At 34.7% G+C, this 21,427-nt stretch overlaps 1 protein-coding gene across 1 annotated transcript; it reads right to left on the bottom strand.

Moving 5' to 3' along the window:
• Positions 1 to 7,830: 7,830 nt before the first annotated feature.
• On the bottom strand, positions 7,831 to 21,427 carry LOC149774486 (perlucin-like). The gene is made up of 5 exons (XM_089945276.1): positions 21,286 to 21,427; positions 13,131 to 13,219; positions 12,589 to 12,679; positions 9,516 to 9,726; positions 7,831 to 7,902 (listed from the first exon to the last, which is right to left on the bottom strand). Exons 1-5 carry the CDS (start codon positions 21,320 to 21,322, stop codon positions 7,875 to 7,877), a joined length of 456 nt encoding a protein of 151 aa, XP_089801402.1. The 5' UTR covers positions 21,323 to 21,427; the 3' UTR covers positions 7,831 to 7,874.

Below are 21,427 nucleotides of genomic sequence, written 5' to 3'. Positions count from 1 at the left end.
CTTCTGTCCAGGATTTGTATTGATAAATCATTTTAGGGGGGACAAAATTTAAAATACTCATGGATAGATACTCGTTAGGACTTTGCGGTTCTTCTTTCCATTTAGATACTGCCAAGATTACATCTCTCCAAAAACTGTTTTTAATGAACTTACTAAATTCTTCTAATTTCCTTCTCCCTAAATTCCAAATATCCTTTTTATTTCTGAGTATAGTTGTATTGACTAAGCTCTGCCACGTTCCATCTTCCTTTTCCAGCAATCTTTTAACCCATCTTATCTTAATATACCTAATGAATGAAAATATGTGTATCATATTTAGTCCTCCCTCGTTTTCTGGGGAAACTAGTATATCACGTTTTATTTTCTCTACTTTTCCACCCCATACAAATTTAAACAATGTGCGATTTAGTTCTGCTTCAACTTTTGCTGATGGGTTAGGAAGTGCTGAAAAAAGATGTATGAATATGGGCAGAACAAGAGTCTTTACAACAATTACTTTAGCAACTATTGACAGATGTCTTTGACTCCAGCTTGCCAGTATTCGTTTTGCCTTTGTTAGTTTCTTCATATAATTAATTTCCACCATCTGTTGTAAATCTGGAGAAAATTCTATGCCAAGGAGTGTAAAGTTAGAAGAGGACCAAATTAGGCCCATTTCGGGACATATTCTTTCATTAGAAAATTTCATGTTCCAATCCAAATAGCTTTTGTTTTTGTTATGTTACATTTAAGTCCCGATAATAGAGAAAAACCTTGCAAGATATTCATAGTTGCTTCAAGAGAAAAACTAGATCCATCAAGAAGAATAAAAGCGTCATCGGCATACTGACCCAATTTATATTCACTGACATCAAAGATTACTCCCCGTACATCCACGTTTTGCTTTAAAGTTATAGCTAAAATCTCAACCCCAATGATAAACAAATAAGGTGCAAGGGGATCTCCTTGACGACATCCTCTTTCAAGTCTAAAAAAAAGATGACATATGTCCATTATTTATAACACAGCTATTAGAGTCATTACAAAACAGCTTAAACCACTTACAAACGGAATCACCAAAATTAAAAGATTGTAGAGCTTCTTCCACAAAGATCCAGTTAATTGAGTCAAAGGCTTTTTCGAAATCTATTAACAATAATAAACCATATCTGTTTTCATTCTCAAGTTGGTCCATGATATCATATAATAGTCTGGTGTTTTCTCCAATGAATCTACCCTTCATATATCCTTTCTGAGTATCGCTGATTATTGATGGAAGAACCTTTTTAATCCTAGCTGTAATTGCTCCCGAAGCAATCTTATAATCAGTATTTAAAAGTGATATAGGTCTCCAGTTTTTAAAATATCTTCTGTCTTTTTCCTCCTTTGGTAGACATGTGATGACTCCTTGAGCCTGAAAATCTGAAAGTTTTCCTACAGTATATCCGTAATTTATTGATCTACATATAAATCCCCCCAGAGACTTCCAAAAGAATTTATAGAACTCTACATTGAATCCATCCGAGCCAGGACTTTTTCCATTTTCCATCCTTTTTAGAGACATACCGAATTCATTAATTGTAAGCAGACCCTCGCATGATTCTCTTTCCTCTCGACTAAGTTTAATATTGTGATTAAAAAATCTATTTCGAGCTTCTTGAGTAGCCTCGTCATCAAGCTGAGCAATTCTACTTTTGAACAATTCCATATAAAACTGTTTTTGTGCTTCTAAAATATCTATTTGGTCAGATATATTTGTCCCATCGTCTAAAATAATTTCCTTTATTGTCTTATTAACATAGTTTCTTTTTTCAAGATTTAAAAAGTACTTTGTGCTTTTTTCCCCAAATTCATGCCATCTAGCTTTAGATCTTAATATAACACCTTCTATGTATTTTTTCCTAGATTCCTTTAATTCTGCTTTTTTTCTCTCTATATTTTCCAGAATTTCCCCATTTATGTTATTCGACAGTCCCCCCTGAATTTCTATTATTTCCTGCTCAATTTTCTTTAATTTTTCCCGTTTCTCTTTTGATTTCCTAATAGAATAACATATAGTTTCAGATCTTATTTTCATTTTCAAAATTTCAAAGAACATTTGGTCGTTACAGGAAAGAGAAACATGGAGAGAGTCATCTTTATTTCCCCCTCCATAATATTCATTTACAGTGTCATTTATACACTTTTTGACCAAATCAGTATACTCAATGTTCCTCAACAGTTGGGTATTAAATTTCCAATATCCTTTTCTCCTTGGAAACGTTGAAAATGCCACACTCAGAACAATAGCTGAATGATCAGTCTTGTACCCTGGTAAGATACATGCATCAGCTGTATTCATATGAATGTCATCCGATACAAGAAATTAATCTAGTCTACTTTGTTTCAAGGGAGATTTTTGCCTCCAGGTATACATCGTTTAAGTCTTGTTTGGAATTTCGCCAGGGATCAATTAATTCCAATTCGTTTTTCAGGTCTTGAATCGCTGCCCTAGACTGTTGGTGTTTGTCATGTAAAATATTATAAGTATCCAAATCTAAGTCTTGAACAGTATTCCAGTCTCCGCACATTATAATTGATGAGTTCTCAAAAAATAAAGTCTCCTCCTTTAACTTTCTAAAAAAGCTAGGATTATCATCATTATAACCATACAAATTCACGAGGGTTATTCTGTTGCCATTAATTGTAATATCTAAAATAATAAATCTCCCTTGACTGTCACATCTTTCTCTATGAATTATAAATTCAAAAGTATTTCTAAAAAATATTGCAACCCCAGCACTCTTACTAGAGCAGTGGCTAAATATACATTTGTATCCCCATTCAGCTGCCCAATATATTTCATCGTTCTTTGTACTATGAGTTTCTTGCAAGCATATTATAGATACATTCTTTTGTTTTACCCAGTGTAAAATATCCCTTCGTTTTAAGACTGAACCTTGCAGGCCTCTAACATTAATAGATATAATTTTTATGTTATTATCCATGAAAACAGCAGAAATTTTACACATACATATTCTTGTACAGGAATGTATGAAGTAATTATCACCTTGTGTTTATCATATGCATGACTTTCACACTCACACTCACACAGAATACAAACATCCATAATAAAATCATCCATGGTGTTACAGTAAATGCTGTAGCTTTGGCTGCGTTTAACATTGATACAGTATACTATGGACAACAAGTGAAACAACTCCATTTGCGATAACTCTTATGCACCTCTGACAGACCTTTCCAGAGCTAAGACAGTTTTGTAAACCAAACGGCACAGATTAAAAAGAATATAAATTACAATTTAATGAATGAAAGAAGGGGTAAAAGGGAAGAAAAAGAACGGGTGAAAGAGCGCATACATGGAAGTGGTGGGTGATTGAATGTATGAGTAAAAAATGTGAGACTGAGAGATTTATCGTGGAAGAGTAATGTTGAGAAAAATGAGTAAACAACTGAGTAAATGTGTATATGAGAGTATAAGAGTGAAAGATGATTTATAAACTAGTGATAATTTATTAGGGAGAGATATAACAGTGGACCAGCGAATAAACAAACATATTAATTAAGGATAAAATTGGTGAGAGAAAGATATGTCTTATAAACAAAATATTAAAACAAATTAGAGTAGAAAAAGGAGTATAAAAACGAAAGTTCACATACCTATTCGGTCAATTTCATAAGTTCACAGAACTGCATATTACACTTATAATCTAATTTTCTCATCAATTTCATCATAGATGTCAAATTTTATCCTTTTTCCTGATTTGGTTTTACCATACAAAGATCCATTAAAGTACCATGCACTGTCAATTTCTTGATGCCTAGATAATTTATTGATAAGTTCAGTATTCATCCTGGTTACATCCTCTACCAGTCTAATTCCTTTGTACTGCAGAAAATCCTTCCGCTTCTTGATAATTGGAAGTTTACAATCCAGACTCCAAAATCTGACAATCACTGGCCTTGGTTGTCCCTGTCGACCTGGAATCCTATGCACAGCCACTATGTCCCTGTTATCTAAATTAATTTTTGTAACTTCCTTCACCAATTTCGGAATTCTCTATCTCAGATTTTCATTTTCCTCCTCCTCCAGCCCTAAAACTTTATATTCAGCTTCCTCGAATATTGTTCGAATTGGTTTGAAGCTGCACTTGCTTGCTCTGATCTCCTCTCATAATCTTTCATATCAATTCTCATTTTATCATTTTCCTTCTTTGCTTCTTGTAATTTTTCTAGCAATTGGTGGTTTTCAGATTCATCATTGAAGAATATGCGTTGTTTGCATTTCGATGTCTATTGTATTTGTATGTTGGTGAAAGTTCACTCCATAAGTACTCACAAGAATTTAGTTCGAGATCATGTCGCCTTTGGAAATGAAGCGGTTGTTTTTCTTCTCTCACATACCTTGAATATCACCTACACGATGTTTCCTAAATTGGCTGTGTTAAAATTGGAGGGAAATGCCACAAGAAGAAACGGAGGGAATACACCAAGTTTCAATGAAGGCCAAAATATAAAATACATGCAATTTTTCGTACAATGTATCAAAGTTTAACAAAAGATTTTGAACGTCATAGTGCTTAGTGGACAGGTGGTGTGAAAAGTCAGGTATTTTGCGAGGAGAAACTGATGAGCTAGACGTATGGTATGAGGAATTGCTCGATGCTGCTGTAGAATTTGGACCCGGATTAGGATTAATGTAACCGAATATTATGAGTAGGTTCAACAAGCAGGTGGACAAAAACGGGTAAGTAGAACGCGCACGAGAAACAATCTGAAATTGACATTACTTAAAAAAGAATCGTGTGATAGAGCACGTCTCGAGTTACTTTCAATTAGATCCTATATGAAATATGTAGGGACTTGTGCACTTCAGACAAATTAGATGCAGTACAATCATCGTCTGTTTGGATCATGAACATTATCAAACTGTCAAACTCACACAGACATTCTTGGTTGAGCGGTACATGTGTCATCACATATCCGCATGAGTTTGCTCCATAATGACGAGTAACACAGTCAGAAATAAAACTAAACAGAAGTGGAAAACAAAAGATGCAAAACAAAAACAAAAGTGAGAGAGAAACCATGGGTAGAGAAAGGTATTTTATCTGTAAATTGTAATTGGTGTGTCAGGAACTTAAATGTAATATTAATATGCATGATAGATGTGTAGAATAAACTACATACCATCGTATAACCTATCCATCTTGACGAGTGCCGTTGTGAATTTCACAAAGATATTGTAATAAAGTATTGTGCATTCGTGCAAATTTGTTTTGAGATAATTTTGCTGTACGTTCTGTCAGGATCAGAGTGACACGTAAAGATTAAGTTCGACGTATGGGTTTGACTCGTAACAAATTGCTGACTGCGAGGGATGGAATCGGTTCTGTTTGGGGCGTGAATTTAATTTTAATTTGGACTCACACGGTTAAAGTCTAAGAGTAAGATAAGAGTGCAATGTTAATGCAAGGTCAATAACGGTAAAATGACATGGGTTGAGACGAACCAGGGATATTTTTAGGAACTCATGGGTCATTTGAAACAGTTGTCGTAAAATGATATTTTCTAGAATAATTATTAATAAAGGTGGACTAGAAATAATTATTCCAGCTTCCATGGGAGTGACACAAAATGTTGGCGCTTCAAATATATCATGATTTGCTAAGCTAAACGAGGATATGTATGTTCCCATACAGAATTCAGGGCTTTAAAATAATCTCCCTTTTCAAAAATAGTCAGTCCAAGTTTGTAGGCCGAGGGGGATAGTCTGAGGGGCTCTGAGTTTAGTAGAGAGTACTCTTCTAGGTAAATAAGTAGTCCGTGGGACAGAGGATTTGGAACTTTTAGAGACCTGTATCCAGAGAAGAGACTGAGGGAATCCTCTGGTGATAAGCGAGCGAGGATTTGGGTAAGTATGATTAGTCTCAGTTACATACATGTTCACTGTTTTACGTTTCTAAATAATTGTTTAATTTATTCGTTCTAAATTAGTACTTTAATTTTTCCTTGAGTTTAGAAATAATCGTGCACGATATATTATTCATATATTGTAAGGACATCATACAATATTTCGTTATATAATGAGTTCGGATCCATTTGTTTTGTATGCAAATGAAATCATGTTGTGTAAGATAATATGCATTATTCTGTTAGAAATTGTTAGAATATGTAAGTTATCTGTCTTAATGATTTGTGTCGTTTACGCTATGGATCGACTTTCAAATGTCTGAAAATGTATCTCATTTTATGGTTAATTAACAAAGCAACGCAATTAAGACAAGGAGTAAGTCAATTAATTCGCGAATATTTAAATTGCGAATTCTTTTCTACCAAAATTCCATGAATGTGTGTCGACAGACATAGCTCAGCTGGTAAATTATAGCCACATCGGGGCACTAATAGTATCTGAGAGGTTTAATTATGTGATGATCTCCGTTAGAAAGCGAAACCAACGAGAAAGACCTAAAGTCATGTTAACCGGTTGTAAGTGTGCATTGGGTTGCGCAATGACCATAGCTAGTTCTGTTGAATTTTGATATGCAATATCTGATGCAGAGAGTGGGAATCTTTGTTTGATCCCAAGAGAAGATAAACATGACACGTATTTAGGCTGAATATTATTTGTTGTATTCGAAACAAAGTAGTTCCATACCTGCACAAGGCAAATATGTGTATTTGTATTTGATATAAATAAAATATATGTATGGTATGTACGCTCTATCAATGATATATCACTCGTTGTATAAAAAAAAAATCATTATAAGGAAACTTGGCATGCCTTGTTTCCATTTAATAAAAAATGTATACATCTCCTAGTATATCAATGATACAGGGTACGTACTGTATATACAATGTATACAATGCTATCGGGCATTTCTGCGCACCTAATGTTTCCTTCTCCAATATTAAAGCAAAACGCATATAGAATTCGACCAATTGACGAAAATAAATTACTGTAATTCTTACCATTTGAAAAGAGACAATTGTCACCAAAATATTCTGTTCAAAATAAAATTAATTTTTGGACACACGGGATATAACCCCCGTGTTTTCATAATTCGCGATATGTCGCCCTATTCTGCGCACAGCTTTGAAAATTTGCAGTGTTTATCTATCTCGCCATAGAAATGAAATACATTACTTTGGACTGTTTCTGTCTGCAGTTTAGTCGAGTAATTAGGTCAGGTTTATAGCTAGTTTTACAAAATTCAACGTAACAAGGCCAATAAATTGCAAGAAATATTAAGTAAACTAAACCGATCTTGCAAAAATAAATTAGTAATGTTCAACGTTTTATAATAAAAAAGCTATTATATTAAAGAGAAAGAAGGATGAATAGGATATTGTTTTTACAACTTCTCGTTTATGGGAAAACAATTACTAAAGAATTTAGAAACAGACTTTATGCCAGGGAATTGTTTGAGAATCCCGTCCTAGAGGCAATTTGACGTGTTGTACAGCAGACGATAAAACTATGTGTGGGACAACTTCTTGCAAAAATGGAAACTTGGATCAAAATGCAGCAATGTTGTAAGGTATACATTTCCATCTTTTATATAATGTATTTATTTTATGATTCTAAAAGATACACAGTAAATATGATTTTCTGGGTTACAAGTTCATGACGGTCATGGAGTGGGTCTTCATGTTGACATTTAGAAATCATATTTTAATATGCAGTTAGGGTCGAAATGTGGAATGTATTTGTACACTTGATGAATATCACTTCCTTCATAAAAGGGTGATCATTCTTTCTCGATACAAACTGGATGTTCGACCAAAAACAACACGTGATACAATGTACCAGTCAACAAAGGAACATATATGAAATAAAAGAAAAATAACTCTTTCTTAACTTCTTTTTAATTAAAGTAATATTCTCAAATAGGTCAATATCCAATGATAATCTGGTCCGTTCTGAAAAAGAATTATAAGTTCGAAAATACAAAATGAATTGCAAATAATTATGAATATAAAAAAACTCCTAAACATTAAACGCAAATAGGAATTACAGCTGGATCGAATGTATAGATGTCAAATTCTGTAAAATGATAATAAATAAAAGATAAAAGTTACATAATGTAAATTTCTTAATATATTGGGTCAAAATATTTTTAAAAATATAAACCGTAAATTTTCCAAATTCGATGATTTTCTGAGGCGGTATATTATCATACAGTTTCTTCAAGCTGTTCACGTCAAAAATAAATATGTTTTACAGAGGTGAAATTAACAGAAGCAACAAAAACAGTTTCAATTTCTTTGGAGTCCTGCAAGGTATGCACTCTTATTCAGGTTCAGGTTTAGCAGGAAGGCCTGCGTCAGGTATGTGTGTCTAATACGCGATCGGCACAATGCCATCACATCTCTGCGATTAGTTCTATAGAAGGGATGCCACCCTCGAACGATGGGATTATTCTTCTGAAGTCTATGGCGTTTGCACTCCACATTTATTGTAAAACATGACGAAGACGCTGATTTGTATAATATTTGCATTAAGTATATGCCCCACCGATACCGAAAGGGGTAACCATAGGGCAGCTTTGGCTGCTATATTTGCACTCTCATAACCTGCCTACACGAACATGACTAGGCTTAGAAGATAGACTGGCAGCATACGTAAGAACCGTTCGGTTTAAATAAATTGATGGTTATACTTTCTTTCAAATAGAGTCTTTCTGACGGAGACATTCTAAATGCACACATACAAAGTAGTTCGTGATTGTGTATCAGATCAAGCATCGAGTCATTTGTAAAGTTTAGATCTTACGAATGTCCTGGTAAGATCTTTTGATCCGATTTACAATCTGTGTTTACCAAGAGTCGTATACAATCCAGCACTTTCTGAGATTTGTCCCTGAGGTATCTAATATACAGAATAAAAATTTACAGTAAGAGCGAAGTCCCATGCCTTTTTCTAATTTAAATCGTAATGTGTGGTTTGTTTCAAAATCACTGTGTCGGTTATAATAGCTTTTGTACTTTCTCCATATATATATATATATATATATATATATATATATATATATATATATATATATATATATATATATATAATACAGAACATAGCTGAAAGACGGTTACACTCAAATAACTTTGGTTTTTGGTTTACCGAGGGGATATGTCAAATTGAAAATAATTCTCAACAAACATGACAACAGAGATACAAAGGCCATCTGCAGAAACTATAAGCATATTCACTTGAATGGTCCATGCATCCTGCAATTTGGTCATAAATGATTTAAGATAGTTGGAATCAAGCGACTTATCGTTGCGCCGTACATTTTCGTGTTTAATGACGATGCTGTTGTCATTTTATGTGCGTTGTTGTACAGTGACTTTTCCGGACAATGAGTGATACTCCTAGCCATTTATAAATGTTTAATTTAAATCAAGTAAAACTGAGGTATAACGGATACTCATGCATGTGACTATAGTTTAGTGTGTGTTGTGTTCGTTTCATGCTTGTTTTTCCCGACCTAAAACAAAATAACAAAATCCGTTTCGATCAATTACGACTGAAGTCCAACCTCAACTCTGACTCGCAGATGTATCGAACCGGGTTGGAGCACGGTCCATCATTCCACTGCTTTGAAGTCCACACTTCCACGCAATTTTCGTTTGTGCCAGAATTGTCGGGTTGACCCGGAGCCCAGTTGGAGTAGGAAACATTCGTCATGCTGGTCATCCATAAATATTCTCCCTCAACAAGAACGTCAGAGGCCCCTATCCAGTACTTTTCTGTGTGATGTGAAGGTAAAGACACGTGCAACATTATGATATACAGAAGAAAGGTAAATACTGCTTTCCAGTATTAAAATAACACAAGTAAATACAGAATGCAAAGAAGCTAAAATTTGAGCAACACGAAGTATATATTGCAATTAACAAAAGTGGCGTAATATGTAAAGTATCACGAGACATGAGACCGTTATCTTGCGACAGTCATTAAAGGGAACCCCAAAACGGCTCGTTTTGATTTTCATTAGGAGTTCTGACGCATGTCGATCATTAACAAATACCCCCACCCCCACCCCCAACAAAACAGCTTCTGTGCCATCTTTGATACGGGTTTGTAAAATTCTTCACAAAGCTGGCATGCAAATAGTGTCAACTTTATAACTTGCATTAATATATATATATATATATATATATATATATATATATATATATATATATATATATATATATATATATATATACTTTATTTTTAAAAAAATTTTAAATAAAATTATTAGTAAACAACACATTTATTTATTGAACTAAAGGAAACTATAGGAGAAATACAATGTAAATCACAGTCCTCTCTGCTGATTTTAAAATACAAAGTTAAAAACTGCAGTCAAAAGTAAACTTCATGGAAGCAAACTAATAAATGAAAGAGAAGTATTTATTCAACACTATATATATATATATATATATATCCAACTAACTTCTGATTAAACTGGAAATGTAGCTCTCGGTAATGTATTTTAACCTGCACCTCGTAACAGTATATACATACATAGTGGTGTTGTTATAGAATGTAACGCCATTTTTCAGCACAAGATAGGCTATACATGGCGGTACGTATAAATGGTAACAATTACCCACATTAACCGATCCCAAGACTCGAAACCACGCAGAGAGGTGTGATCCGTAACAGTGAGCGCTTTAGGCCTCTCGGACCCATATATATATATATATATATATATATATATATATATATATATATATATATATATATATATATATATATATATATAGACAGAGTTATATGGCATTGAAGTGCATTAACCATAAATGTGTACAAGTTGGAATATAAGAACTATGCAGTAGAACATGCCATTATAAATGTTGCAAATCACATTTGCTAGCGTCAAGTGCTGGTCTAGGTAATCGACTAGTCTTTTCTCGTGTACACCATAGTCGAGAACACAACTAATAATATTGTTAGGCCATTATTTTATTTAACTATGCCGCTGAGGAAGAAAAAAAATCGCTTGCAAGGGCCAATATGAGATAATCGTGTTGTTAAAGCATTGCATGTGCTTGCGGGAAGCTCAACTCCGCAACCACTTATTGATTATACATTAAAGTAAGTTTACATTATGATAAATATTCACTGCTGACGGGCATTTCTGCGCACTTAAGGTTTTCGTTTCCAATATTGAAGCAAAACGCATACTGAGTTCGAGCGATTGACACGATTAAAATACAGCAACGCTTACCATTTGAAAAGATGCAATTGTCACCAGAATATTCTGTTCAAAATAATAGGATAAAAGGATACCCCCCCCCCCCCCCCCCCCGTTTTCCTGACTAGCGATATGTCGGCCTATTCTGCGCATAGCTTTAAAAAGATGTAATGTATATCCAACGGGCTACAGAAATGAAATATATTACTTTGGACTGTTTCTGTCAGCAGTTCAGTCGAGTAATTAGGTCAGGTTTATAGCTAGTTTTACTAAATTCAACGTATAAATGCCAATAAATTGCAAGATATATTAAGCATTGTTGTAAGACGGTTGTCACGCAATAATCTGGCTATGATAAATAAAACGGTGGTATCTGGGACACCAACGTGTCGGATGAGTTTATCAATGACTACGTCGATACTGCTAATGGTGGGATGAAACAATATGTAGAAGAACAGCTTGCAGATGTGCCCCCCCCCCCCAATCACCAGGCGTAATAACTTTCTGGAGCTAAATTCAAGGAAATATTAATCAAGAAAGGAGATGAAAGATACGACAAGGTAACTTTAGAAAATGGACGACTTATTTTCACTTTTGGTGCAAATGTTTTTCATATACCGAAACGTCACATAATAAAGATGCGTGATTATACACGTTTATCATAACTTGAACTAAAGGAACAATGGGAATATTGGCACATGATAAGCTGCATATAGTTCCGTGGCCCCGAGTGGCCGAGTGGTCTAAAGCGCTCTCCGTTACGGATCACTGCCATCTCACCTCAATCTGCGTGGATTCCAGTCTAGGATTCGGCCAATGTGGGTATGTGAGAAAGAATGCCAGTAGCTTCTCGTGGGTCGATGGTTCTTCCCGGGGTTTTCCCAGGTTCTTCCTCCACCATTAATACTGGCCGCCATGCATAGCCTATCGTGTGCTGAAAAATGTCGTTAAACCCAACAATAACAACAACATATAGTTCTTGAGTTTGTAACACTAATATCACGATCATAAACAGGACGATGGTGAATTTGACACATATGCAATTGCAAGATCATTAGTCGCTGGAGATGGTATTCAATTCAAAGGACTAGATTTTTATTCGGAAGAGTGCTTAAATGTCTATGGTGTTTGTGTTTACGAGTAGATTTATTATTATTATATAAGGATTGGAATCTGACCTCATTGATGAGGTTACTGAATTTACTGAAAAAGCGATTGATGCCTTAACAAATCATACCGGCATCGACAGTGATTTCGTTCCACTTGCCTATGTACATCGGCACGAAAATAGTGTTAACAAACCCTCATACACTGAAATACAATAATATTAAGGACCAAACAGAAATCAACCGCTGGGACCATATATAATGTTGTAATATAACTTACAGTGTCATCAGAAAAATTGGTTACAAAAATCGAAATTTACCATTGAACATATTAACCTGGTTTTCAATATACTTGGACTCGCCTTCTGTGCTTATTTCGACCAGGTAACCTCCAAGAATCTTGCAAAAAGTCTACAAAGGTACAGCATAAACCACGATTAGCTATAGTCGCCTGTTGCTAATTACAATTTAAAATGATAAAGTTACTCATATCACCTCAGTTTATACTGTAATCCTTTTTTATTACGCGCCCATGGCTGTTACATGGAATGAAAGAAAGATAAAACGAAATAAACGAAAAGATAGACACATAACGAATTATTTGAATGAACGTTCGATGGACCAGTGTATAAATTAAACAATGGGTGGATTAGAAAATTGAGAAATTCAAGACAGGTATTTCGACCATTTAAAGATTGTCAAACTAACTATCAGAATCAAGATTGCACATGGAATTTTTTAGTTAATTTTAAACAATACGAAACCGATATTTTAACGATCAGAGTATCATTCACAGAATTTAGATTTTGTTTTACTTTTTAGAAAATGAAAACATGTATGCTTGACAACAAAAGAAACTCACAAAGGCATCTCCCCATGATTCTTTATCGTGACTGAAATGATAACAGGAATCATCATGCTGAGTCCAGCCAACTGGACAAGAACTTGTAACTGTAAATAAGATAAAATGTTTATAACTTCGTAATTAAATTTACGAAAATATACATGAGATGTCGTTCCGACTTAAAGAACCATCTCCCTGTCCTCAAGAATAAATAAATAAATGAAAATATATAACGAAGAAGCAATAAAAAAAGGCAATAGTAGCAAGTCCATTAGGAACTTAGATCAATAACCTAAGAAGTTCTTTAAATGTTTTATGAATGTAGCCAACTCTGACGGCGGCCGGGCATCATTAGTATACAGTAAAATATATTTATGTCTTATTAATTTCTATGAAATTAAGTTAAAGACTGTAAAGTTGGTTTTCTTAAGAAGTCATTGAGAGTTTGTTTATATTTTTGTTTATTAAGATTGTTGTATTTTATGGCGGAACGACATCAGTTGTAAACCTCAGTTAAAGAACGTTTTCTGTCAGCTTTGGTTCAATCCAGTTCAACAGTTTTTCAGAAGAAACCATTTAAAGTGTTTTTCTTCTTTTAGTAACGGCGACCATGTTTGTAGGCGGATTGGCATCGTTGGTACAAATTTGCAAATTTGAAAGGTAGTTCTCGGTCACATTTGGTTGAATTTTTCCAGTTACTGTTTTTAGAAGAAACTTAAACAAGACTTTTGTTGACAAATGACGCACGTCGGTCTCATGGCCATGTCATAAGAATAGCGTTCAAGTTGCATCTTGCCAGCAACATTACAAAATTTGGAATACCTCGAAATTCATCATGCCTTTAATCATGACTAACGTTGCACCATATCTCGCACGTTTTTCCGTTTTCTCTTTGTCTCCAAATAATCAAGATATTAAACATTTTACATAAATTGTATCAAACTAATATTACTTATATTGTATCAAAATATTATTGTTAATCGGCCATACAAAAAACCTTTCCGTATTTAAATCATGGAATTCAGAGTTAAGCATCAAAATATATAGCATATTAACTAAAAGTCGTTTTTGAACTTAAGTTTACATAACTCAGACCAAACCTGTGACAAACTTCTGAACTGATTTTCACATGTGTCTCTTATTAACATCCGTGATGAATGAATTTAATCATTTGGCTGTAAACTCTGTAATTAGCATATTTACATGAACAACAACACACAATGAACATGCAATACCCGTTACTGCCATATAAACATGAAATGTCCTTAATTTAGAAATTAAGGGCCGATAGTCAAATGGTGCGTTCTCAGTGCCTTTTTGGCATTTAAAAATCAGTTATTAGTCATACAAACATGAAGTAAAATACTTTTATATTGTAATATCGCAATTCGTGTAAAGGCTCATGCATTGGTCTCTACAATTAAAATTACGTTAATTCACTACTGATATCTTTCAGTGTTAGCCTCATGACTAAAATAAATACAGTTATTTTTGTCATCCAAAAGAAAAAAAAAAAATATATATATATATATATATATATATATATATATATATATATATATATATATATATATATATATATATATATATATATGTGTGTGTGTGTGTGTGTGTGTGTGTGTGTGTGTGTGTGTGTGTGTGAAATCATTTTAAAACTTTATCTAGTTTAGTAATATGTGAAATCATTTCAAATCTTTATGGGGTTTAGTAAATATGTAAAATCATTTTACAACTTTATGGGATTTAGTAATAAGTGAAATCATTTTTTAAAACTGTATGGAGCTTAGTAATATGTGAAATAATTTTAAAACTTTATGGGATTTAGTAACATGTGCAATAATTTTAAAACTTTATCGGGTTTAGTAATATGTGAAATTATTTTAAAACTGTATGGGGTTTAGTAATATGTGAAATCATTTTAAAACTGTATGGGGTTTAGTAATATGTGAAATCATTTTAAAACTGTACGGGGTTTAGTAATATGTGAAATCATTTTAAAACTGTATGGGGTTTAGTAATACGTGAAATCATTTTAAAACTGTACGGGGTTTAGTAATATGTGAAATCATTTTAAAACTGTATGGGTTTAGTAATATGTGAAATCATTTTAAAACTGTATGGGGTTTAGTAATATGTGAAATCATTGCAAATCTTTATGGGGTTTAGTAATATGTGAAATCATTTTACAACTTTATGGGGTTTAGTAATATGTTAAATCATTTTAAAACTGTATGGGGTTTAGTAATATGTGAAATCATTGCAAATCTTTATGGGGTTTGGTAATATGTGAAATCATTTTACAACTTTATGGGGTTTAGTAATATGTGAAATCATTTTAAAACTGTATGGGGTTTAGTAATATGTGAAATCATTTTAAATCTATATTTTAGTATTATGTGAAATCATTTAAAAACTTTTGTGGGGTTTAGTAATATGTGAAATCATGCTCATTTTTGCTGAATGATTTTGTGCTGAAACATTTAAAGTTAAACCAAATTTTCATCATTTCAAATTGACACCTGTTTACGCTTAGTTATTTAGAAATAAACATGCTATGGAGTTATAATAATAAAAGAAACATTAACTGCAGTTCGTACGAAAAATGTACTGATTTAAAACAATTTGTACTTGATGAACTAAACGTCAATTGTGAAAATACTTTGGAGGAAATTAAGCGAATGAAAAGAGATATCGATCGTAGAAGGACGATACAATCAAACGACTGGAATCTAGAACGGACATGGTAAAGGAATCGGAACTGCTATCGGAGGCTTCCCTACATGGCACGACAGAAGTATAAAAAAAATTAAGCGTCGGGCAAAGGTAATCGTAAAGCTGCAAGCTGTAAACGGGAAGCAAATTTAAACTACAAACGCCCAGATTAGTGGAATTCAGTTTCAACTTACAAGCTGTATCCATCTGTCGTGATCGTATGCAAACATGGCAAATTTTTCTTGTATACCTAAGAATACACCAAGTGCACCAGTACAAGACCGAATCAAACTATAATCAATAACCAACATCGTCTCGAAGCAGAATTTCGCCTGACCAGAAGGTTGACAGAAATATCGGCTTAATCAGCGTCAGGCGTCGCAGAGTAGAGAAAAGCAGTTCAGAGGTGTTACAATCGCCGACAGCAAAGATCCTAAAACATCACAACACAGAGTGTGATGCGGTCAGCAGATAAGGCAAAATAGATGAAAGCAGAACAGACAAGAACGAAAATAGAGCAAATCAGTGCCAGTTATGGGCTACTGGATATATCACACTCACACCATATGATATAAATCATACGAATTGACGTGCCATCCAGTGCAGTGAAATGAAACCAGAAAACATAATAATAGTTTTTTTTTATTATCTTGAATTAAGGCAGACTGCGGTCCAGAAGAACTAAATCAAGTAATGTACAGTCTTATGTATAATTGAGGAGAGAACACAATAAATATTCGATTACGAGAAAGGTGATCGAATGATAGAGGAGAAGCCTATACCATTCGAATTAATGTTCCCGAAACGCTACTCTGCAGAACAATACATCAGAGGCAAGTTTTGTATAAGCCATGTAATGGTCTAAAAGATAAATGACCTCTGTATGCAGCTGCCAGGATGGGGCGTTTTGGTTATCCTTCGCATGACTTTTCTAACATATTGACTTGAAACGCAAAGGGCATTATGACTTAAACGCCCTCTACATTTAGATACTGTGTTCGTGTGTGAGAATTGACTACCTTCAGAACAGTTGCACTTTCAACAAAGCATCAAGAGAGAGTTTAAGCTTTCGACTGACTGGATAAAAGAATTCTGAAGCTTCAGTGGGAGAGAAAACGTCCCTCTGGCTCTGGAGGAATTGCGATTCTCTATCACAAGTCCCTGCCGGTCTGATCCATGCAAAACGTGGGAAATTACAATTATTGCAGATGAAATTAGTATGTGCAATTGAAAATTATTCATGTTCTGTGTGTGGTGTCCTGTAAAGAATACCTCTTTAGATGATTGTAAGAAAGTAATGGAAACTGTGGAATGCCTTTCCGGTGAGTACAGTAAGAGCTATTAGAATCGTTAAAACTACTTACACACGACATCGTGGATATACTTTACGCTCAAGATGCTGTTGCGACTATCTTAGGCGATTCAGTTGATAAAATTCTCCCAAATAAAATCTTCCAACCGCATTTTTAAACCCCATTCGAGATTTCGTAATGTTGCTGAGATGCATAGAGTTGAGAAGAAAACTAACTTCGTGGATATAAGACGATAGTCCTTGTGGTATGCAACATAACCCATATGCAGAATACAAGAGTGTGAAGAGGAAGTTCAGAAGCCAATTAAAAAAAGCAAAAAGAACAGTGTGAACCGAAACGATTCGATGAGTAAGATAAATCCGCATAATTGGATGTAGGGACTACATAAAAGAAGGAATACATAGAAAGGAAAACAGACAAGATATCTTTGAACTAAAGTAGACAAGGACATAATTCGGAACCCTCATATGATTAGTGAGTTGTGGCGTCAGCGTTTTGAACAAACAAAAATAAAACTGGAACTGAAACAGTTGACAGTCATTTCAATCAATCCTTTGCGGGTTAAATTAGGAATACACTGAAGAATATTGTTGTCTCAAATACTGAAACAGAACAGACACCAAAGTCTGAGGTAACATTTTGTAAAATCACATTGAAGCGACTGTGGGAAAGATGAAGAAAAATAAAGCATACAATCATGATAAAAAAAAATATCCAGAATACGTCATCTATCCTCATCAATCGATTATTTTCATTTTTATACCATATATACAATCGCATCGCCTCCTTGCAATATTTTCCTGACCATTTTGTTGTTGTTAAGGGATTAACGTAATTTTCAGCACAAGATAGGTTATGAATAGCGCTGGTATATTTGGTGAAGGAAGAACTAGGAAAAGCACTGGGAATAATAACCGATCCACTGGAAACTACTGACGAGATTTTTTTCCATGGATCATTGGCTGAGTCGGAGATTCGAACACACGCGAACACAGGTGAGACGGTAGTGGTGTGTAAAGGCTAGTGCTTTAGACCATCCGGCCACCTGGGGGCCCAGGGACTGTTTTAAATGTGTATTAGTTGTTCTTATTTTCAAAGGTGGGAAGAGCAATATGCTTGACATGAATAACTACATGTCAATCGTTCCTGTTTCTCGAAAAGTAAAGGACAAAAGATACAGTTCAAGAGAGATTTACCTAATTCAGTGAAATTAAATGTTTTCCTCACCCGTTACAACAGGGATATCTAGACCCGTGTAGTGTCATAACATCAGTCGATATTATAATTGACGGTATGGCCCACTATTTTGAAGGACACTCAAATATGACTGTGAAAGCCCTCAGTACAGTATGGCACGATGGCTTTTTCTATATACTTTACCCTTTTTAAGTAAGGAAATAGTGATGACATTTATTATTCTTTCAAAGATGTTATGGCCCTAGTTAAAGTAAAATGCTGACTTTCTAAACCAGGTCAGGTGATTTTTTTTTTGGGGGGGGGGCAACGCTATTTCTCAGCGCTAGATAGACTTCTCATGGCGGCCAGTATAACCAGGAAAAACCCAGGTAAAAATCAACGACCCACGGGAAGCTATTGGCATGCTTTCCCATGCCCTCACTGGCTGAACCTGAGACTCGAATCCTAGCGGGCAAAGGCGAGATGGCCGTGAATGTTAAAGGCGTACGCTTTGGGCCACACCGGTGGCTCCTCCATACACAATAACCATTGGGCGAGGCAAAGAACTCTTTTAACATGGCTATCCTTGATCGTAATAAAGGACCAAATATCTTTATTGGAGTTAACAGAATCTGAAATATACCCTAAGCATCTCTTGTATTCTACTAGCTGACGACACAGCATTTATTAGCATGGGTATTCGGCGTCGATACATTCGTGACTTTGCCACAAAGTAGAGACTAAGATATAGTGCTGATAAAAAACAGTATTGTCATATTTTTAAAGACAATAATCCTGCAAGAAACATCGTTCGAGCTCGGAGACAAGCAGATTAGTGCAGCTACGACTATATACTGGTGTTACTATCTTTTCAGACCTTTCAAATACTGTTATGCTGAAAAATGATAGTGAACAAAAAGGTCAACTATTCCTTTGTAGGGATTTAAATCGTCAAGGATGGTATAAATCCAATTAACAGTGCTAAAATCTATCCAAAACGGTTTACTAGCTATAATGTACGGAAGCGAATCTTTATTAACCTTGACTCGATTACAGTCATATGACTTAAAAGTTTGTAAAAGAAAAGCTGCAAGAAGAATGCAAGGTCTCGATCAACTATCATCTAATGAGACAACAATAAGCAATCTTGGATTGTGGATCGGTTGATGGCTATCTTGATTAAAAATCGAATTAGACCTTTCTCAATAAAATCTTCAGAGCAAAAGGTTTATTAGGATGGAAAAAGTGTTCACCAGGAGAAATCTTGATTTCCCAATAAACGAGCGTGACAGTATTGCCTTTGTTAAAACATATATCGTGTTCTTGTGATATACCAACCTTTTTCACTCCAATGTGGATACCCTATACTCTGTGTCAAAAACCCTTTTGGAAAAGGAATATCGAAGCAATAGCGCACTGTTTCTTAGTGAGACTGGAGATCAAAAGTCGAGAACTGAACTTTTACATTATGCAACAGTCCATACTGCTCTAAAAGCACTCCTTGTCTAGAAGCTCGAAAATATTTACCTTATAATTGGCCATTTGCAAACATTGCATATTTAACAACTTGTTCAATTTTGTCTGAGGGTGTGTATAATTATAAACTTTGTAAAATTATTTAGTTGTAGACAGTCAGGCATATGCTTCTATTCTGCCAAACTATAAACGATGGAGCAAGTACTAGACTCAACATACATTTTAGACTCGGGGACCCGAGTGGCCGAGTGTTCAAAAGCGCTCTCCGTTACGGATCAGTGCCATCTCACCTCTGTCTGCGTGGGTTCTAGTCTAGGATTCGGCCAATGGGTGTATGTGAGAAAGCTTGCCAGTAGCTTCTCGTGGGTCAGTGGTTCTTCCCTAGTTTTTCCTCCACCAATAATAATGGCCGCCATGCATAGCCTATCGTGTGCTGAGAAATGGCGTTAAACCCCACAACAACAACGCCATTTTAGACACGCATTTTGCTTTTATGTCAGGACAATGACACTCTATTTCACATCCTGTTGGGTAAGAGAGTGGAAAACTGCCTTTATGGATGACCTGACATGGTACGAGGTTCGTGGCAGAAGGATTAGAATTGATGTACAAAAGAACAGATAAACTTGAACAATCGGATATGCTTGTAGATTAGATTAGGTGAATTGACCAGTTTCGTTTTAGACTAGCACGCATATTATTTACAGCTGTTAGATTCCCAGTGTTCTGAGGAAAGGCCAACGCAATAATTCATTTAAAACGTGCTGTCAACTGTACATTTTTCCAATGCTTCCAAGGTGTTTGCATTTTCTTCAACAGGCTCATTTGCATACGTAGACATGCATTCTTTTGTAATAATACTTTGAACGCCTTCAAATTTGTTTTTATCCTTGTATACTTACGTCTATTTCATGTATATAAATGATTAAAGTTTAATTTGCATTACTAGTTTATAACAACTACATTACATATCAAACGTATGTTACACTACGTTTATTACTTACATGGTTTACCGTATACTTACGTCCAAATTGTTGTTCTTACAAAAATGAGCACTGTTTTGAATATCATACATCTTTACATTTCCATTGCCTCCATACAGGATAGGATACTTATGAAATCGAGGCAGAAAACACAATCTTAATGAGGATGTCAAATAGAAATCAATGTACTTTGTAACTGTAGTTACGCGTTTAGTGTGTTCATTCATGGTACTTCAAATGCTCCTATTACCTTTGTGTATTAATAAGAATAACTGAAATGTAATCGGTTTCAAAGAGGAAATAATGTAGTCCATCCATTCATACACACACACACACACGACTATGAATTTAGTTGATTACTCTTCCTAACAAGATAGTGATCGATCTTATCGAAATGCATGTCCTAATTACAACTTCCGCTCAATCAAACCAATCAGCTCCAAGAAAACGTACTACGCTGCGATGACATCTCTTGACTTGGACAAAAACTGAAGAAGAATCATGTGTACATACCTGAAACAAGTAGACTAAATAATACCAGAAACATCATTGTACCTAACAAAAATGTCCTTACTGGAGGGAAGACTACTTTGTATTTACATTATCCGAAAATTATCTTTCGCATACAATTGACACTCGGGGTGACACAGTCCAA

This window comes from Sinohyriopsis cumingii, unplaced genomic scaffold (assembly GCF_028554795.1).
Source record: "Sinohyriopsis cumingii isolate HCF-2022 unplaced genomic scaffold, ASM2855479v2 utg000229l, whole genome shotgun sequence".
Lineage (NCBI taxonomy): Eukaryota > Metazoa > Mollusca > Bivalvia > Unionida > Unionidae > Sinohyriopsis > Sinohyriopsis cumingii.
This window is presented reverse-complemented; position numbering and strand designations above follow the sequence as displayed.

Coding starts and splice junctions, on each gene's coding strand:
- LOC149774486 (XM_089945276.1), bottom strand. CDS start 21,322: ATGATGTTTCTGGTATTATTTAGTCTACTTGTTTCAG. Junction 12,680..13,130: donor AATCATGGGGAGATGCCTTT/GTGAGTTTCTTT, acceptor GTACCTTTGTAG/ACTTTTTGCAAGATTCTTGG. Junction 9,727..12,588: donor CCAGGTTAATATGTTCAATG/GTAAATTTCGAT, acceptor CACATCACACAG/AAAAGTACTGGATAGGGGCC.